The following is a 19602-nucleotide window of genomic DNA, read 5'->3' on the forward strand; positions in this document are numbered from 1 at the left end:
TAGCTATGATGTAAGTCAGCAAGGGAAAGTGGGGTATGCTTTCCTCTTCTGTAGGAATTTCAGAGATAACACTGTAGTATTTTAGGACTTTTATTTCTTTTAGTAAAAGTAATGCAACTGCCTGCAATCCTTTGTTCCTCTCCGTCATTCTTCATGGAAATTGTATGCAGTATGACCGTTAGAATTGATTGGCCACAGCTTGATCTTTTAGTGACATTACCTTAGGAGCTCATAAAGCTTCTACTTACATTCAGAGGGAGTTATTACTCCCAGTTAAACAGCCTCTGGGTGTTTGGAGGGGAAAAAAACCACCTCAGGATTGGATTTTTGGAATTATTAGTCCTGTTCAGAAGTGTTATATGCCCTTTATTTTAGGTTATAAACTTAAAGTGGAGCTTAGGAGCCAGGCCAGCATATCAAAAAAATGCCCCCGTCACAAAAAGTAAAGTTGAGCATCAATCTAAATGTTACACGGAATCCATTTGGTTAGGCATGAGGCCCCCTTCTGTTTTCAGCCAAGCTGCTTTTTGCTGGTTATGAATATCTGTATGAATAGTCAAGGTTTTGTCCTTTGGAGGATCAAAATTAGCTTTGAAGAAACTGTTGGATAATTTCCTTTAGGTTAGCAAAGAGTTCAGAATCTTTTCCTTTTAAGCTTATATTGCCAGCAGGAGACTAGAACGTTATAAACCCAGCATCTCTCATCACCGATATTATTCTGGGGAAACAAGATTGAGTGGCCTTTGTGTCTTTTCTGAGTATGAAGCATGGACCAACCTGTCATGTTTGATTTTTTTCTTTATAAATTTATTTATTTTATTTTTTATTTTTGCTGCGTTGGGTCCTCATTGCTGCGCACAGTCTTTCTCTAGTTGCGGCGAGCGGGGGGCTACTCTTCATTGCGGTGTGCGGGCTTCTCATCGCGATGGCTTCTCTTGTTGCGAAGCATGGGCTCTAGGCGCGCAGGCTTTAGTAGTAGTTGTGGCATGCGGGCTCAGTAGTTGTGGCACATGGGCTCTAGAGCACAGGCTCAGTAGTTGTGGCACACGGGCTTAGTTGCTCCGCAACATGTGGGATCTTCCCGGACCAGGGCTCGAACCCACACCCCTGAATTGGCAGGCGGATTCTTAACCACTGTGCCACCAGGGAAGTTCCTGATTATTAATTTGTACTTAAATTTTAGGAGTCGTTGGAGACTCTTGAATGGCTGCTGATGGTCTGAAAAGCCTTTAGGAGCCTTAAGTTTCAGAAGTGGCGGGTATGTGCCTCATAGGCTGTTAACTCCAGTATCATCAGGAAATACTGAAGTGGAAGAAGCAAACTGATGGTTAATTTTCACCTTTGAGCATATTTAGAACAGTGTGGTTTAATGGAAACGGAAACAAACCAACACTGTGACCACTGGGGTGTGATCCCAAGTCTCTCACTAAAACACTGTGTTACCTTGGTTGGTTATATAACCTCTCTGGGTCTCGTTTCTTCTGGGGAGGCCAGACAGCTACCAGGTGAGCAAATAAGCTCTGGAGTTAAAATCTTAGCTTTATCAGTCACCAGCTGGAAATCAATATCTGCCTTATACTGAGTTATTGCGAGAATTTCTTCATTCATCTTAATTGTGCATTCAGCAGACAGATATTGCGTGTTGAGTGTTTGCCATGTTCTAGGAGTTGGGGAGGCAGCAATGACTTAGATACAGATAAATAACAAACACTCATATAAACATGTATACTGTTTACAGGTAGTGAGAGACAGCTGATATGTGGTGGAAGTGAGGGGTGAGTAATGACTTAGGGCGGGGAGGGGCAGTCTCATTTAAGCTGAGAAGATGACAGTTATGCTGAGTTCTGAATGACAAAAGGAAACCAGAGCACAAGAAGAAGAAGGAAGGTCAACCCAAAGCTCAGCATGTCTGAGAGGCAAAGACAAGGATGGCAGTGCAGCTGGACCTCAGAAAGTAGGGGATGCGTCAAAGGCAGCCTGGGAATAGGGAGATGAGGCTGGCACAGTGCCTGGCACATAAATGTTAGCAAATTAGCTATTATCATCCCTCTTTCAAAAGGGTCTCAGAAAAAAATGTTTCTAAGTATTTAATACCATCATCTAAAATTTATAGCAGTCTCTAGAGAAGAATTAGAACATCATTTGGGAATTTGACTTTTATTGGATGATGATGAATGTTTGGGTTTTCATAGTGGTCACTTGTAGGAAATTTGTTAAAACACCTCTGTCTTTTGCATTGAAATCACCCCCTTCTTATCTAGACCCAATTTTCCTTCTGTTGGTTTTCTTCCCCAACTTACCTGCTAGTTTCAAATGTATGCCATTATGTTAAAATATTATTGCTTTCAAGCCCTGTGTACATCAGTTTGTCAGGACAGTGGTGCTATACCATCTCCTAAATGAATAAAATATATGTCACTGCAAATAAATCAGAAACCATTACACTAGAAAACATGCTATGAAGAATCCACCCTCTTTGCAAATATTTACAGACATTGTAACAGACAGAAGGATATTCAAATTAATAAAACACTGTCATTTTTGTATTTATTTTTATGCAGCAAACTGTTTGAAGGGAAAAAATTCAAGAAAACGACAGCATTTCTTTTTTGATTAGGGACTATTTGATTAGTAGCTGTTTCAAAATTCCTTTCTTCTGGAGGTTGTCCTTTTCCACAAAGGAAAAGTGAGATTTTCTTTTTCTTTGTGACGTTTTCCCCTTATGTGTAAATAAAAACCAGGGACTTGTGGCATTGACATATATACACTACCAAATGTTAAATAGATAGCTAGTGAGAAGCAACCACGTAGCACAGGGAGATCAGCTCGGGTGCTTTGTGTCCACCTAGAGGGGTGGGATAGGGAGGGTGGGAGGGAGACGCAAGAGGGAGGGGATATGGAGATATATGTATACGTATAGCCGATTTCATTTTGTTAAACAGCAGAAAGTAGCACAACATTGTAAAGCAAAAAAACAAAAACAAAAACAAAAACCAGGGACTTCCAAGGATAGCCCACTGCTTTCTTAAATCATGGTGAGCAGTAGTAAGGGTTAACTGCATGGTGATGCAGTGGAAGGCTTCCCAGAGTTAGCCAGACTTTGAAGTTTGAGTGCACAGTCCCCAGACTGCCCTCAATTTTTATATCATCAAATGTGAATTCTGAGTTTGGTTATTCACAAGAAGGACTGACAGGAGTCACTGAAAGCTATTATACTCATGATTATGGCTTATTACCGGGAAAAGATACATATTAAAATCAGCCAAAGGAAGAGAAGCATAGGGCAGACTCTAGAAGAGTCCTGAATGCTAATGTTTTTAATTTTGTGTGTGTGTGTTACCATCCTGGTGTTGATGTGTGACAGCACACGAGGAGAATTGGCAACCAGAAAGCTCGTCAGACCTCAGCATCCAAAGTTTTTACTGGGGCTTCATTCTGCAGTCATGGTTGATTGATTGCATATGGGGTTGAGAGCAGTTTCCAAGTCACCTCATCCCATGTGACCAAATCTCCTACTGTCAGTCATGTGGTTGGTCTTTCTAGTTTGGTCAGCCCCCATCAAGGACTATCAGGTGTGGCCACTCCCACCCTCAGACCCAGGTGACCAGTCCTCACACTAAACAGAGGCATTCCTATCAGGTAAGACATAGATTACCTCCCAAAGGCCAGATTAACGGCAAGGCCAAATTCACTGGGCAGAAGTCCAGAGGGTATCACTACATGGACTGGAATCAGATAATCTCCAGTGTGTACATTCTGGAAAGCTGCGTGTACTTGCTCACTTCACCTAACCACTCTTATATTCAACACTTCTCTTCTGTGCGTTGGGAATAATTACGGTACTTACCTCACAGAACGTGGTGGAGATTAAAGATGTGGGCACGTGGGGTTCATGTGGTGGCTTTGCTGCTTTTTCATAATTTCAATGATTATTTTCAGTATTATGTTATTTTATTATTCCAGTTATTATGGGAAACATTTTTATTAATGTTGTAATGTTATTACTTAGTTAAGTAGCCAAAATGGTTATTGGGCTTTCGGGGGTTATTTTCCGTCTCGTTTTCTTTGTCATCTGTTCATGGGTTGTCTTTGTCTCTTAGTCTGATTATTCATTCTCTTCAACTTTACTGAGCATTTCAAGATAGGAGAGAAAAGAGCCCCCCCGCCCCATGAATATGTTTGTATTCAGAAACGCTCTGGTAATGATTATACAATTGCAGTAGCATAAGCATTTGGTGATGGCATTATCTCATTCCTTTTGAAATTCATAGTACAAAGATGCAGGTTTTTAATTTTGTGTGTGTGTGTGTATTTGGGAATTCTCAGAATGTTCAAGTTCTCTTAACCAACGTAGAGACACTTTTTAAAGGACACTTGTTCAGTGCTGTATCCTTCTTTTCAATTTGCTAGTAGTAAAATGGAAATCCCACCAAATATTGAGTGTTTTGAGGTCAGAATGCAAAATAACATTGTCCGCATTCAGGTTTGCAGACATGGTATAGGGTTTTAGGAGAAAGACAACACTCAGGGATTCAACTGATTTTCAGAACAGCTTTAGTTTTGTAAAGAGGCTTATGACAGAAAGGCTTCCTAGACTAGGTAATTTACCAACGATAATTTAGGTAGAGTTTATGTTACAAAAAGTAATTAGTACAGCCTTATTTATTCTTTTAAGTAATCTTATTAATAAGGCAGTGGTTTTGATAGTAATTTTCATTCTCTTAGAAGTGTTACTAGGCTGTTAAAGATGGCTTAAGTGATGCTTATAAACAAAGCAGTGCCTACAGGGCATCTTTGTGGATGAGGGAAGAAGCAAAGCCTGCTTTTTCTTTCCTTTTTTTTTTTTTTTTTTAAAGAGCAGACACTAGTTGCTTGCTTTTCTTCTTAGATTGTAGAGTGCAGCTTGTACACTAGCTTTTACTTATTACGATTATTTTTCCCACCCATATAGGTGAGCTGCTCTTACAAGGCCCAGTGTTTATCAAAGAACCCAGCAACAGCATTTTTCCTGTTGGTTCAGAGGATAAAAAAGTAACTTTAAATTGTGAAGCACGAGGCAACCCTTCACCTCATTACAGGTACAGTGGAATGTTTGAAAATCCAAATTAAGAAAAAACGATGTGGCAATTGTGAACGTTTTTTTGCTTCAGTATATTTATGCTATCGGTAAGAAATAATACATGAAGCTATAGTTGTCTGCTGTATTCAGCAGAGCTCATACATAAACATTTGGCTCCATATTGTGTATATTTGATTGATTATTCATTTTACAGTAAGATTTCTTGATTAAAGAGAAACATGGTAGCATCTCTTAAACAATGTATTTTCTTTGATTTGTGGTAAAACAATGTATAGATTTGGATTTACAGGTAGTCCTTGGGAACACATCCATTGTGGGGGTGAAATTCAGTGTGTTGCAAAGGTATGTAGCAATCATAGTTTGAGAAAAAGGTAACAGCATCTATCCTTCCTTTGCTATTTTACTGAGTATATGTTAGAAGGTTCATTAAGTATAGAAGAATAAAATGCATTCCTACTGAAGTCATTTTAATTATTCTTGAAGGGAAAATAAATTTATTATATTTTTTCATGTGAAAGTGTATATCTCAGATTACATAAACAATAACTTGTTCACTGAAAACTTTCAAACAACACAGAAAGGTACAAGGAAAAAAGAAAAAAAAAGTGAACTCCCATCACCTTAAGATAAAAATATTAACTTTTGGGAGATGATGGTGGATTATTTGGATGGGATGGATATTTATTAAATAATACAAGATTAACGATTTTTACTTTTAGGGGTGCTCAGGGGGCCCACTTTAATGAAGAGATGAATTATTTATCAATAGCATATGCTGCTTTTGTATGAATGGTTATGAGAAAATGCTTGAGGTACCTTGAAAACAACATGCTCTTTTGAGTACTGTGAGCATTTGTCTGAAACACTCTGTTTACAGTATTAGCTCGCTTGGCAAAACCTTTTCCATAACCTGCAGAACAAGCAGACTTCAGCCTTTATTAGTGAAATTCTAAATGTTTGGAGTAGATCTTCTATTGTTTGCTTAACCCGTGTAGATAATAGAAACGAACGGTCATTGTTAAACTGGGTCAGCATTAGGCTAGAAGGTAGACCTTGGTATTTTTGCATCTGGAAGTAATCAAGGTCAGTTTCTTTCAACAGTATTCAACAACATATTTATTGAGCACCTGTTGTGTGTTTTCAACAAAATAAATGTAAAGATTCCAGGTTACTGGTTAGAATTGACAGAGGTGATAGAAAGTTTTCTGTCTGCCTCTTCCTTAACCTATAGAAATAAGAAAAGTATAACATGATTTTATTTTTTTTTGGCTGCACTGTGCGGCCTGTGGGATCTTATTTCCCCGACCAGGGATTGAACCCGCGCCCCCTGCATTGGAAGCGTGGAGTCTTAACCACTGGACCACCAGGGAAGTCCCTAACATGACTAAAAAAACAAGAAACTGTGTTTTATGAGCGAGTTCAATTAACCAGACATAGCACATACAAAAGCTGAAAATATTTTCTTCTTTTGGGGGAAGATAAACAGATCCACTTAACAAGACATTATCCTGGAAACATTTATTCCTGGCATTTTTGTAGGACATTCTAACACTTCCTAAATATATCTGTTTGTTTGTCCCTGAAATGGAAGATTATCCTTTTAGATACGACTGTGAATATTATAAAGAATCCATGTAAATGACTCATGTGTGGGCTGGATTTTTTTGTTGTTGTTGTCAGTAAAGTTATTTCCTGGCATTTATCTTGTGAATAATTTGGTGATAAATGTGTTCAGCTGAAAAATTGTCAAGATACAAGATATAGTCATACAGCAGTTTATTTCTAAATGAATAGATGAGTTATGTTTGTAAAGTTTAATCAAACAGCAAGAAGACCTGAGCTTAGAAATCCAGAAACAGCCTTTTGTGGTAATTATTTCTTTATATATCAGGCATTTATTTTAATTCCGGATTAATACATTTAAAGTGATACCAGGTATTTACACGATGCCATTGTGTAAACATAATGTATTTGTTTAAACATACTGATAACGTGTATAAAATGTTGATAACTTTCTGCCTTTTGCACCATACTTTTTATGATTTGTTGTATGTCCTGAGATATTATATGTTGAAATTCTAAAAAAATCTGTATCTGAGATTAGGAGATGTGTGACTGAAATTGACTTATCGGTTTTAAGTCTGATAAATGAAGAAATTTTACATGCTAGTTACTGTTTTAAAATATTTGGTTTATAGGAAAATAGAGCAGACACTTTCATTATAGCTCGAACGACTTTCTAAAGCTAAGAATTCTAACCAGTATTCATCCACGTCTCTACAAATGACCCAATTTCGTTCCTTTTCATGGCTGAGTAATATTCCATTGTATATATGTACCACATCTTCTTTATCCATTCAATCTAGAGACTGTCATACAAAGTGAAGTAAGTCAGAAAGAGAAAAACAAATATCGTATATTAACGCATATAGGTGGAATTTAGAAAAATGGTACAGATGAACCAGTTTGCAGGGCAGAAACTGAGACACAGATGTAGAGAACAAATGTATGGTCACCAAAGGGGGAAAGCGTCAGGGGGGTGGGGTGGTGGTGGTGGGATGAATTGAGAGATTGGGATTGACATATATACACTAATATATATAAAATGGATAACTAATAAGAACCTGCTGTATAAAAAAATAAATAAAATTCAAAAACAAAAAAAGAATTCTAACCAGTATAAAATTTCACTTCATAGTCATTAGAAATTGAGACCTTGGGGGCTTCCCTGTTGGCACAGCGGTTACGAATCTGCCTGCCAATGCAGGGAACATGGGTTTGAGCCCTGGTCCAGGAAGATCCCACATGCCACGGAGCAACTAAGCCCGTGTGCCACAACTACTGAGCCTGCGTGCCACAACTACTGAAGCCTGCACGCCTAGAGCCGGTGCTCCTCAGCAAGAGAAGCCACCGCAATGAGAAGCCCGCGCACTGCAACGAAGAATGGCCCCAGCTCACCGCAACTAGAGAAAGCCGGCACGCAGCAACGAAGACCCAGTGCAGCCAAAAAGAAATTAATTAATTAATTAAAAAAAAAAAGAAATTGAGACATTGAAAAAGCACTAGGGAACGTCTTTTCATTGTGAAAATATTAGACTTTCCTATAATAAGCAAAAACTCCCTGTTATCCATGGTATCTGTATAAGTAATAGATTGTGCTAATGGAATAAATGGGAATATAGACTGATGTGGGTTGTAATCATGACCGTGTCTACCTAGATAACACCTTCATTTATGGCCTCATTTTTTCCCTAGCTTTTGACTTTAGTAGTCAACCAGGTAGTATTCTGCATTTTTCTTTAATTGTTCCAGAAGAAAATATGCTTGCTTGTTCTTATTTTTTGCTATCCTTTAAAAATTACAGATAAATAGTGTAAATAGGTAATGACTTTGAGGACATAAATAAATAGCATGGGTTTTTTTTTTTTTACATAAAGTCAGAGGAAGGATACCTTTTTGTAAGTATTTACAAATCTAAGCACATAGATAGAGAGAGGGAGGAAGGGAGGGAAAAGGAAGATATCAAGGAGGAAAATTAGTGGTTCGTTTGAAGCTGTAAATTAAAAGCAGTCCAAATACATTTCCCAAGTTTTAGAATAAAGTGTATGAGTCTTATAAAAGAATGTCCTTTGAAAGCCTGTCTTATAGACTGAGGCAAACTTCTCTGATGAGAAATCTTGTCTTTGTTATTATCCCACTGGGTAAAAAGAACTCTTAATTGGCCATATTAGAAATCCAAAAGTTCAGAAATTCTCAAGAGAAATTACTTGTTTTAGGGTTTAATTGAGAATTTTATTCCTTCTTTTGCATCTTCCCGCCTGAGCCCCAAAGCCTGTATTTAAAGGTTAATTAGTATTCAGTCTCATTTTAATTGCTGACGATGCTGAAAGAGGTTACCCTGAGGAAGTATTAATAACTTCTTTAAATGGGAAGGATTTTCTCCAATTTTTAAAGGGTTAAAAATGCCCATCATTTGCTAAGATGAAAGATCCCAAATAGGAGGCTCCCTGGTCACCTCTATTGATTCCATTCAGGATTAAAAGGGACCACATATTTGGGTTAGACTGGAGTACAGTATTCAAATGCCAATGGGGACCAGGTAAGTAACAAAACTAAAAGAGGTGGCCCTGCCTTAGGAACATATGGACATATTGAATAATGACTGGAGACCGTCCCACATTCAGCCACAAGTCCGTCCACTGGTCACGACTGCCCCTTAACACTAGCCAGTTGTTACCATCCAGGAATCATGGTCCAATATTACAAAACCTTTTCAAGACATGTTTAAAATTGAGAAATTGTCTTTTTTGAACTACTTCTAATGTTGACTGTTTTTCTTTTTAAATATAATGTAGGCCAAAGAAGATAAGCCTTAAAAGTGAATGTGTCCCATGTGGCCTTTGTGTTCACAAAGTTTAGTCTAGCTGGAGACTTACAGGCTGTGCTGTCCAACATGGTAGCCGGTAGCCAAGGGTGGCCATGTACGTTTAAATCCGTTAAACTAGGAAAACAGTTCCTGAGTCACAGCAGCCTCATTTCGAGTGCTCAGCAGTCACATGTAGCTAATAGCTACTGTAATGGACAATGCAGATGAAACTTGTGGTGCTTGCAGAAGGTTCTGTCAGACAGCACTGCTCTACCCTGACCCTTGGATCCACAACTCTTTTCTATAAATGCTCTTCTGTTTTTCTCTCATCACAAGGAAGCAACCAGAGCATCATTCTCTTCCAGCTTTATATAACAAGTAAATAATTTTAATAAAGTACAGTGTGAGGAATCTTGGATATACACGTTGTAAGGACTATATAACATTGCAAAATGCAGATCTCTCGGCCACAGTTTCTCCCTTTTAAGTAGAGTTCCCTATAATGGAGTTACATCCTGCACATGTTTAATTTACTGAAATGCATTCAGTATAAGAACGAAGAAAAAAGAATGGACTAATTTCTGCTCACCATTTATTCAAGGAGTAAATGTAAGGCGTTTACTCGTTATCTAAACACACATCCGTGTGGAGACCCACCCCATAATACTATACATGGTACCACATACAGTGTATAGGATAGAGCATATATAGCATATGTATTGTGTATAATATATGATATATTCTATTTAATAAAATGTGAAATATATTTAAAGTATATTTTTGATTATATGCAGTTTGTCCCTTATGTATATCTTGTTGCCACGTAAGATCTGATGTCACTGTTATTTTACTTTTGTGCTCCAAGGAAGTAAGAATTATTGTTCCTCTGAATTCCCTTGGCCCTAAGGATATGTAATTTGTTCTGCTAGATTACTAGGCCCAATTCTCTGAGCCTATCCTCAAGCTCAACTCCTTTTAGCATCCTGACTTCTCTAGCTGATGAGCTCTGGTCCCCACACACAGAGTCAGCTACTAAGAGCAATGAAATGTTTACAAGGTTGGAATGATCGCACACCATAAAGAAGAAAGAATTTCTTTGGTGCCTGAGGCAAGCAGAGGTAGACAGTGTCTCTTACAGGGCATTTGAAACTTGGCTGTGCTACTGTCTCTCCCATGAAGCCTTCTCGATATCCTCAGAGCTGGGTTCCATGCTTCAGCCATGTACTGCCCATTGCACCTAGACCTTCCTGGATTATAAAACTTACCAAAATGAAGTGGGTTTGCCTGGTCAGATGTAACTTCCTTCAAGGTGAAGACAGTGTGTTCTTCATCCTTACATTCAGAATGCTTAGCAAACAGTGAAAGCTAAATTGGTGGCATGAAAAAAGAAATGGAATGAAGTTAACAGGGAGGAAACAAAGAGAGGCAGTTTGGGGTTAGATCGTATTTCGGGAGTCAAGAGTGTCTTGAAGGATCACAGGATCAGAAGTGGTCCATTGTTTATTCTGTAGGATATTCTTAAATTTGGATTGAGTCCTTCTTTTTGGCTCTATTTTAAGACAGATTGCCCTTGAGGTGACAAAGATGACTGCTTAGGTCTACTTATATCCTCCACAGAATATTAACTGGAAAAAGAGGACATCTTTCCTTTTAGAGTCATCAAAAGCTCTGAATGGCGTCAGAAAAACATGAAATAAAAACATAGCTAATACTGTCAGCCGTCAGAACCCAGGAGAAATGTGGAGGTTAGATTTTAGATATTAAAGATGACAGTTAACAAATTAACATCTTTTTGCTGCTGGTCTTATGTTTTGGTAGTGAGGCAAGGGGGAAGGAAAACACATCCTGATCAAACACAAGTTAAATCATTTGGGTCACAGTTGTATTCTTGACTAATCACTAAGGCCTGAGATACGGACTGTGCTCATTGGCCACTCCTGGGCCCTGGGAAGAGTGGCCTCTTCAAAGGAGAAGGAGAAAGATGCTACCAGAAAAAGCTGAAATGGATGCAGGGAAGGCAGAAAAGGCAGCCGTCTTCTATAATTCTCAGAGTAATTGAAAGACAATCAGTGATGAATTTGAACGAGGCTTTACCTATGTAAACTGAACAGTTGTTTTTAATCGCAGTGTAGCTTTAATCTCTGTTTGCCTCCTTTTTTTATTATATATGTTTAAAATTTATCAATGAGTGACAAATGGGAATCTGTGTCATAAAACACATTTAAAAAACTTGATTTTTAAAAACACAGCATCACAATTTAACTCATTTGTATCTTCAGCAATAATTGCTGAAGCCTAACTAGTTATTTTTGGATAAAGTATTGAATATGCAAATGCAGACATTCGTTCTTTCAAGGACTGCAATTATTCTCATCACTTCAGTAAACATATTAACAAACATTGCATTTGAACACAAATTCATTTGCTTATTAACTTGAAAGCTGCATCTAAAACCACAAATTGCTTCTGTGACTAAATTCCTAATTTTCCTCTCAAACCCCAAATAAACTATTGCCTGTTGACTTAACAAGTATTTAATGTGGGCATATTTTCCAAACCTAGCCCCAACCCCCTCAAGATTTTAGTAAATTATTTTGTCCTTTTTGTTTGGTTTTATATCAAAGTCTAACATGTGATATTTGTTTTTCTTTGGAATATTGTTTTTGTTTCCATTTTCCTGACCAGACGGGTGTAGATATCTTGAAGGACAATATTAATACAATCAACCATGAGCTGAATTACATCCTGGGATTATTTTGAAACTACCTGATGTCACCCAATTTATTGTCACTCAGTTTTGTTACTTTCAAGTTCAAAGGGTGACTTGTTACAAAGTTCTAGTGGAAGACCCAGTTTAGGACTCGGTGCCTTAAATTATACTGACAACAAGATACATCTATGTTTATCTTCATTATTTTCATTCCATACTAGTGTGGTTTTTTGTAAGAGGTTGCCATATACAATAATAGCTAGTATGGTAAATAAATAATAACTCGTATGGTAAACGAAAATAATTATGCATTCATTCCCTGTCTTTGAGATGTTTGTTGGTAATATGGATGGCCACAGTTAGGGACGACTGTACGGAGGCTAGTGATGGCTAGGTTAGAGGGTAAAATACGATGGCTCCAATTCAGGAAACTTCTGTGAGCACCTACCATGCATATCCTATTATGCCCGATGGTGGGAATTCAGCAGTGATTGACAGTCATCTTCCAATGGAGCTTATATGGTTTGAAAAGCACCTCTCAACACTGAGAATCTAGGCTTTTTATACTGATTTAACTCACTGTTATGTAAATTTGTGTTTGCACACAAACATACACACACACAGTCTTACACATAGTTTGTTCTTTGTGTTGGAAGGCAGCGATTCACGTGCTCTCAATTACTGATGTTTTAGTTATTTCCTGGAAGTCACCACTGTAGTTTTCATCACTTAAAAGTAATAACTACCAGTTGAAATATCTCTCATGTCACATACCTTATGTTTTATATTCAAGATTCAAAAACTGTTAACCTGAGGGCCTGTACGATGTTTTAAAGAAATTGTATTTGAGATTTTTAGGGGAAAAAGTGCCATAGCCTTCACAGTTCTGTTGTGGCAGGCTTGGCCCGGTTTTTCATGCTCACTTTACCTCCCTAGCCTCTCTCCAATGAGGTCGATACCAGCTTCCTGTTGTGTAGGGGATGTAACTGAGACTTAGAAGTGGACTGATCCAATCCATGCTGCCTCAGGTCAGCGATCAGAGTAAGTGGCCCAGGACTTCTTCCGGACCTCCAACCTCAAGTTATTGGCCTAGAAACAAAATTCACATATAAGCTCCACACCAAGCGGTTAAGGGGGATGAGAGCTCATTGCCTGAGAATCAGAGCTGTGAAATATGAATCATAAACCATTTCTTACTTGTGGATTCTGAAAGCAAATCCTAATTCATGTAGAATGAGCGTTTGAACACTGAAGGCAGACAGTGAACTTACAAGATCATTCAGGAGTGTTGCGGGATGATGATTATGTAGAGGTGCTTAATCTTGTGACATTTGCCGCTGAGCTAAAGCTACAATGTTAGTGTGATTCTAGAGCACAGTGTAAATGTTACATGATTGAAATGCTGGTGTACGTAGCCCCAAGAGCCCCAGAGCTGTCTTCTTTTACTCCAGATCACTGCATTAAGCCTTTTGGAATGGAATTGGGGTATGCAAATGTTACTTTTATGAAGTTTTAAACAATTTCCATATTTCAAAAAGATTTCACTCTGAGATTAAATTTAGAGTCCTCAGGAACTTCAAAATTCCTTCATAAGGTAGACAGACATCTGTAACTTTTACAAAGGATTGTGAATGTGCAAAACTAAAAGTGTCTACCTCTGAAAGCTTCCCAAATTTATGACCTGAATGTGCCACTTACCTGTCACAGTCTTACCACCATGCATGATGTTCATGAACTCTGAACAGCTGGATTACAATTTACTGCAAAGGAATTAAGTCTCATTTGTAGATTTATTGGACACGATCTTTGTCTAAGGAGTATATGTGTGTGCCTTCAGTTTTCATGAATATTTCTTATACAGAAGATCATATTAGAAATACTCAGAAATCGGGCCCAAATATGAGTATTTTGTATTAGGAACTTAAGTACATTCTTTCCTCAGGATAAAATAATATTTCGATGCCCAGGCCCAGAGATTGCTTACACACTGCAGAGTTTAAACCAAGACAACCCTTTTGAATTCATATATTTTCAGCAAGAGGAAAAACCACCATTGTTTAATAAGATATTAAGAAATTTTATATCACCTGGGGATGAGTTCCATTTAATGATGAATAGTGTTAAGAAGGAGAGATATAATGATATTGCTTTGTTAAAAGAAAATTAACCTTCTTCAGAGTATCTCAAGTATATCTTTGCTCTAAGAGTTTGCTAAAACAAATGCACTTATACTTTCGGTCTAGCAGAAACATACGTAAAAGAGAGTAGCTTTTACCTCTTCACATAGTGAAATAATATAGAGATTTTGTCTATATGACAAAGACTGAGCTAAAAGAAGTAAGAAACACTTATGCATAATAGAAGAAATGTTTTCCATTTTGGATCTTCAGTCAAAACTTTGAGATGATAGCTTTTAGATCTTAGACACTTAGACTGAAATACGGTATTTTCCCACATACTTTATGATCTCTAAATCTTTCCAGCTATTAAATGGGCAAGAAGAAGTGCTTCTCTATATTTTTATTTAGCTTTACAATTTTCCACATAGCCATTGTACCTTTATTATTCATCAGCTAAACAAGAAAACAGAATTTTCAAATGAAGCCATCAGACATGCTTCATCAGGCCGTAAACATTCTAGACTCTGGAGCTGAAATCCTTTTTCCTTGGTACAAACTGTTCTTTGTAGGTAACAAAGCCACAAGTACCCTTTGTCATGAGAGTTTTCCATTCAAAAAGTGTGTGAAATTAACTATATTTTTCCTGCTTTGCATTTAGAGGAGTTCTCCCCTCCCTCCTCCCCTGCAAGTATTAAACCATTGAGTAACTGGCAAGCCATTTGCAGCTTAAAAATTCAACCCACCCACTTGTGATTTACTATCAGATTTATTCTTTGAAGGTCAAGCCCAGCATGTGTTTCGTCCCATGTTTCCCTGACTTCTCAGGCAGGTACAAATGCAGACAAACCCTATGTGGAAGACACAGCCCGTTCCACACGAGAGGAGATGACCAAAAGCATTGAATCAAGCAGGTTACGGATAACCCACGTCTACTCTATGAGGGTGGCAGAAGAGAAAAACAAAGCAGACAGATGGGTTTGCAGCCTTTGATGGAACCTCCTCCCTTGTTAACAATGGTGCCGGCCCATTTGTTGGCTGGCTGTCCTGAGCCACCGGCTTTACATACATTGTCTAAATAAATTGATAGAACAACCCTATGGGAAAGATGACATTCTCTTTATTTTACATGTTAAAAACTTAGGTTTAAAGGAGTTAGCTTAATTGCCCATGGTCACACAGCTGGTGAGGGATGAGTCCAACCCATAAAACATGGAGCACTTGTTTCTGAATTTCATTTCTGTTCTTTCTGCTGTTACATGGTAGGATTGGATAGAGCCTGGGACTGGACAAGAGGGAAAGGGTAGGAACTATGAATCATAAAAAAGTCTCCCCCAAAAGGTAAGTTCCATGAAGGCAGGAACCTTTTTCACCCCATTCTTAAAACCTGGAAAGTTGCCTGACATATAGGCACTCAATAAATGTTTTTGCACCAGGCAGGGAAGGTTGCTTTTTCTAATCATAGTTGTTGAATATGGAATAGGCTAAATCAAGAGCAGGGAATTCTTATCTATGTCCCTTATAGGCAGTCCATGGTTGCTTCTTGGGGATATTATAGACCAGTTCTTCCAAACTTGAATGGGCATATTAAACACTGGCAGATCTCACTAGGATGCCAATTCTGGTTTAGTAGATTTAAGATAGAACCCAAGATTCTGCATTTCCAGCAAACTCCCAGATGGTGTTGAGGATGCTGATGATATTGGTCTGCCGACCATGTTGTGTATCAAGTGCAAAGTATTCAGACAGAATGCAGATGGACAATTTCCCTTGATTTCATTTCCTTTTCTGAGTTTCTGTGGTTCTAGGATTTGGGCAGGAATAAGATGAAGAAGGGTTAATAAGTGTTCGTGGTTTGACTTCAGATCTCTAAGGGCAGGATTAAAGTCCAAAGAGAAGAAAGTGACCTAAAATGGACATGCAAATACGGACTTGCCTTGGGAAGGAGCATAAGAGAGTTACTCTACAAACAAAGCAGAATCAAACCCATAGTGGAAGTCTGCCACAAACGAGAAAGCAATTATGGCTTTTTCATATTTCTTTGTAATTTTGCTCTTTTAAGTTCAAAAGAATAGACATGGGGCCTCCAGTTTTTCCTCTTAATTTCATTTTGATTTCTCAGAAGAAATATTGCTTTAGACCTGGGAGACTTGTATGTGCATAAAGAAAGAAAAATCAAGAAAGTCTTGATTTTTAAAATGAGCAAATGATATAATATTGCTTTGAGCTGTAGAAACTAAACTTTAAATTTATTCATTTTCTGTAGCCTCCATTATTAAAATTTTATTATGCACTATTTCAGATATAGAAAATTATATAAACATATAATTAAGTGTAATGATGAACATCCATATAACCACTATTCAGTTTAGGAAATTAAACCAAAAAAGCTACATTTCCCAGTGTTTGCCCCATAACCCTTTCTCACTTTTCTCTCCATGAGAGCTCTAAAGTACCTTAAACTTGAAGTGATTCATTTTCATACATTTTAAAATGTTTAATACATTCTTAGTATTACTTTATATGTTTTAAAACTTTATATACATGGTATCACATTGCACTGTAAAAAATGTTTTCACCTTTGTAAGACTTTTCTGTGTTTGCAAAAGCTCATACATTTTCACAGCTGTATAATATTTCATTTACCTTTATGTGCTTTGGTTTGTGATAATGTTCACATTTCACCTCTTTTTATGCTTTCACAATATTACTATTTCCAGGTTAAATATTTGATATATTAATACAATTTTTATATGACCCATGACATGGTTAAAGACCTCTGGGCTAGATTTCAGATGGGTACTAGTTCTGATCCAGTAATTAATAGTTTGGGGAGAGTTGCAATCTCACTCAGCTGTTTTATTGAAATCCTCATCTGTGAAATGGTCATTTTATTAACCACTTCCTCAAAGTTATTATGAAAAGCAATTGAGATCGTTGCCATAATACTCTAAAATTTATAGAACGGATACCAGTGTAATTTTATTATAAAAATCAAGTCCTCCAGGAGACAGATGGCTTAATTTATACAATGGATGTGTTCTTGAGATTGTGCAATATTTAATGAGTTTTTAAAGGTAATAATCTACTTGGATGTGTCAGGTGTGCTTGCTGTTTAAAAAATTCTGGTTTTTCTTTTTGAAAACTTGTTTAAAAACCAGCTTCTTTCTTTTTTTATTTTGGCTTCCCATTGATAAATATGGCTCTGGGGTTAGTGCCTTTACTGTTTCCGACCCCCTAGGTGGCATTTAGGATCTTTTACCACAGTGTACCATTTAGTAAATATCACTGTGATGGCTTAGAAGAGCGGAGGGCCTCCGGGACAGGTATTTACTCAGACAAATTGAAATGGATAGTTGAGCACTTACCCAATTAATTTATTAAATGTGCTCAGTCAGTCTGGATAAATCAAAGAAATGTGCTCTTTTCCCCCTTCTTTGGCAGCATGAGACTGGCCTGAAGTATATGATATAATTACCTCAACTTTCTACTTCATCTTTGTCTATACAGACCAAGCCTAATTTCCCCCCTAGTGAACAAACTAAATTATTCTCACCTCTTCAGAAAATCTTGAAAAATCGTTAGCTTTTAGATGCTACTGTCTTGTGCTTTCTACTGTAATTTAACCTTTTGTTTCTGATAACAGAACTTAGGCATGTTTGATTTTTCAGTTGTGTAATAATTGAATGATACATTTGTTGCCTTTCATTTGTAAGAGAGCTGATGTTTAAAGTAGATGATATAATGCAGATTTTTAAAAAAGTTTAAATATACTAAGGGGAAAATCCTGGACATTTGTTTTACAGATGGCAGCTGAATGGAAGCGATATTAATCTGAGTATGGAGTATCGTTATAAGTTGAACGGAGGAAATCTTGTGGTTATTAACCCCAACAGAAATTGGGATACAGGAAGTTATCAATGTTTTGCAACAAATTCAGTTGGAACAATTGTCAGCAGAGAAGCTAAACTCCAGTTTGCCTGTAAGTATATGTTCACACATATAGGTCCAACATTTAAAAATATATAACTGAATTTGTGTGGTCATTTCGGATTTCAGAAACAATATGTGGAATTTATTAATTAAGGAAATAGGTTGAGAAAGTAATTCAATACGATTGAATTATATACTGTACAAATCAGAGTTTAAAATGTGTGTGTATGTGAATGTGGGTGTATGTGAATGTGGGTGTATGTGTGTGTGTTATCTGTTTTACTATTTTGTAAGGATTCTGTTTAGGGGAGGAAAAAGAATCTAGTGAAGGATGTATTTATTCATTAGTTACTCTGTGCTTTGTACTATGTTAGAACTGAAACGTATATGAACGAATTGTCAGGCATGACCTTCATTCTGGCAGAACATTGAAATTAGAGAATTACATCTAACAAATCTGAAAATATAAAGGAACAAAGACAGTGAGAAAGAAAAGAACGTGACATATCTTTGACCTCCACTGCAGTTTTGCCCAGCTCATGATGACCTTCAACACAGGCCCCCACTGAGGCCTGGCTCTGGAAGCCAAGTTTGTACCTTGTTAATTGGACCAGGGTGAACCCATGTCCCATCCTGAGAAAACCACATGCTTTTTAGCAGGGAATTTAGAATTGGGACCAGAGACCTAATTTAGTGTTTATCTTCCTGATCTATCTTTTGACTATTTTCTAATTTTTGTTTCTTCTTACTAGTCTCTCTTCCTTTGTTTTTGTTGTATGTTTCATATATAATGCATATCAGCATTACCTTGGTTCTAAGATTTCTTTTAGTTCTTTACACCTCAATTATTCTGAAATTAGAATGCAAATGTTCTTATAATGTGGTAGTAGTCTCCCCCAGCTGCCACAGACCGTTAATAAGTTGATGATGTGTCATTTAATGCATGGCTTATTCTATTGCTTCTGTTTTTATAATGGCAATGGTTGGTTTTGTTCCTGCCATTATATTCTGTGTGTTCCGTTTTTCAAACTTCCTTGCTCTTTCTTCTGCTTCCTCTGTTTCTTTTCCGTCTATGAACAGGTTTTTTGTTTTTTTAACCTGTATCTTTTCTGGGCATTTTGATAGCTATATGTCATATTTATGTTACACAAGTTTAAGTTTATCTTTTAGTTTATAAAATTACTTTTTAATTTATAAAAGTTTACTTCTCTAGTAGCCAGAATTTTAAATTTTTGGAGTCCCCCCCACTTTTTTTATTTATTTTTTGCGGTACGCGGGCCTCTCACTGTTGGGGCCTCTCCTGCTGCGGAGCACAGTCTCCGGACGCGCAGGCCCAGCGGCCATGGCTCACGGCCCCCGCCGCTCTGCGGCATGTGGGATCCTCCCGGACCGGGGC

General features: G+C 37.5%; 1 protein-coding gene across 1 annotated transcript in view; it reads left to right on the top strand.

The window, feature by feature from the left end:
- CNTN3 (contactin 3) overlaps positions 1 to 19602 on the top strand; it is a 238226-nt gene that overhangs the window by 24459 nt on the left and 194165 nt on the right. The window contains exons 2-3 of the mRNA XM_024747093.1: positions 4952 to 5078; positions 18080 to 18255. Of these exons, the coding sequence (XP_024602861.1) occupies positions 4952 to 5078; positions 18080 to 18255 (303 nt within the window). The remainder of the gene's footprint in view (positions 1 to 4951; positions 5079 to 18079; positions 18256 to 19602) is intronic.

Source organism: Neophocaena asiaeorientalis, unplaced genomic scaffold, assembly GCF_003031525.2.
Source record: "Neophocaena asiaeorientalis asiaeorientalis breed wild unplaced genomic scaffold, Neophocaena_asiaeorientalis_V1.1 scaffold130, whole genome shotgun sequence".
NCBI lineage: Eukaryota > Metazoa > Chordata > Mammalia > Artiodactyla > Phocoenidae > Neophocaena > Neophocaena asiaeorientalis.